Source organism: Mesitornis unicolor, unplaced genomic scaffold, assembly GCF_000695765.1.
Source record: "Mesitornis unicolor isolate BGI_N332 unplaced genomic scaffold, ASM69576v1 scaffold33430, whole genome shotgun sequence".
NCBI classification, from domain to species: Eukaryota; Metazoa; Chordata; class Aves; order Mesitornithiformes; family Mesitornithidae; genus Mesitornis; species Mesitornis unicolor.
This window is the reverse complement of record NW_010158563.1, coordinates 2,429-3,241: the sequence shown is the minus strand read 5'-3', so window position 1 is coordinate 3,241 and position 813 is coordinate 2,429. Positions and strand designations below refer to the sequence as shown.

The 813-nt window shown below is 59.8% G+C and overlaps 1 protein-coding gene across 1 annotated transcript in view; it reads right to left on the bottom strand.

Moving 5' to 3' along the window:
• Positions 1 to 257: 257 nt before the first annotated feature.
• Positions 258 to 813, bottom strand: part of RRP9 (ribosomal RNA processing 9, small subunit (SSU) processome component, homolog (yeast)) — a gene marked incomplete at its 5' end in the record, with an annotated part of 2,812 nt that continues 2,256 nt past the window's right edge. Inside the window, 4 exons of the mRNA XM_010183812.1 lie at positions 258 to 347; positions 383 to 384; positions 433 to 511; positions 633 to 792. Coding sequence (XP_010182114.1) covers positions 258 to 347; positions 383 to 384; positions 433 to 511; positions 633 to 792 — 331 coding nt within the window. The remainder of the gene's footprint in view (positions 348 to 382; positions 385 to 432; positions 512 to 632; positions 793 to 813) is intronic.

Here is an 813-nt window from a genome sequence, read left to right as displayed (position 1 = left end):
AGCCAAACCCAGGACATTTATGTCAACTAAGTAGTTTAGGCTTTGTTTGTTAGTTTGTTTTTCTGTTTGCTTTTAATTGGTCTCTTCCAGAGCTCAGTGTCTGGCCAAACCTGAGGAAAGGGAGCAGATCCTCGCAGAGGGCAGAGCCAGATCCTGCTACAGGGGCCATGCACAAACCCTGCTTACATCCTGCTGGCTGCACAGCTCCAGGGACAGGGGTTTAATGACATGGCCCCAGTGGCTCTGAGGCCAGGGGGTTAGGAGCCACTGGGGGCTTCGGGGCTGGGGGCTGCAGCCCTCCGCTTCAGGGGGATGATGCAGATGCTGTTTTTGGCTTCTTTGAAAGCCTGTAGAGGAGAGATGGGGGTTACCCTCTGACAACCCCTGGAGGAAGGGGGGCTGTGTTCCCCAGCAGCGCCAGGGACAGGGGACAGTACCGGTGCTCCTGCCCAAGGCCGGCCACCAGGAAGTCACCGGCTGCTGAGAACTTGAGGCTGTTGACAAAACCCACCTGGAGGGGACAGGGCAGGGTGAGGGGCTCCCACAGCCGCCTCACCCTCTGCCTGGGGTGCTCCCTCAGCGAGGAAACCCCCCCAGCCCAGCTCCTGCATCCCCAACCTCCCCATCCATACCAAGGGGATGTCCCAGAGACGCTCCAGCTTCCGAAATCCCTCACCGCACTTCCAGAGCTTCACATTGCCACTATGAGAGCCTGGGGCAGAGAGAAGAGACTGCTGTGCACCCCAGCCCAGGGAAGGGAGTGGGGACCCCCAAACCCCTACTCCCAAGCGGCTGCCACAGAACCGTAGCCCG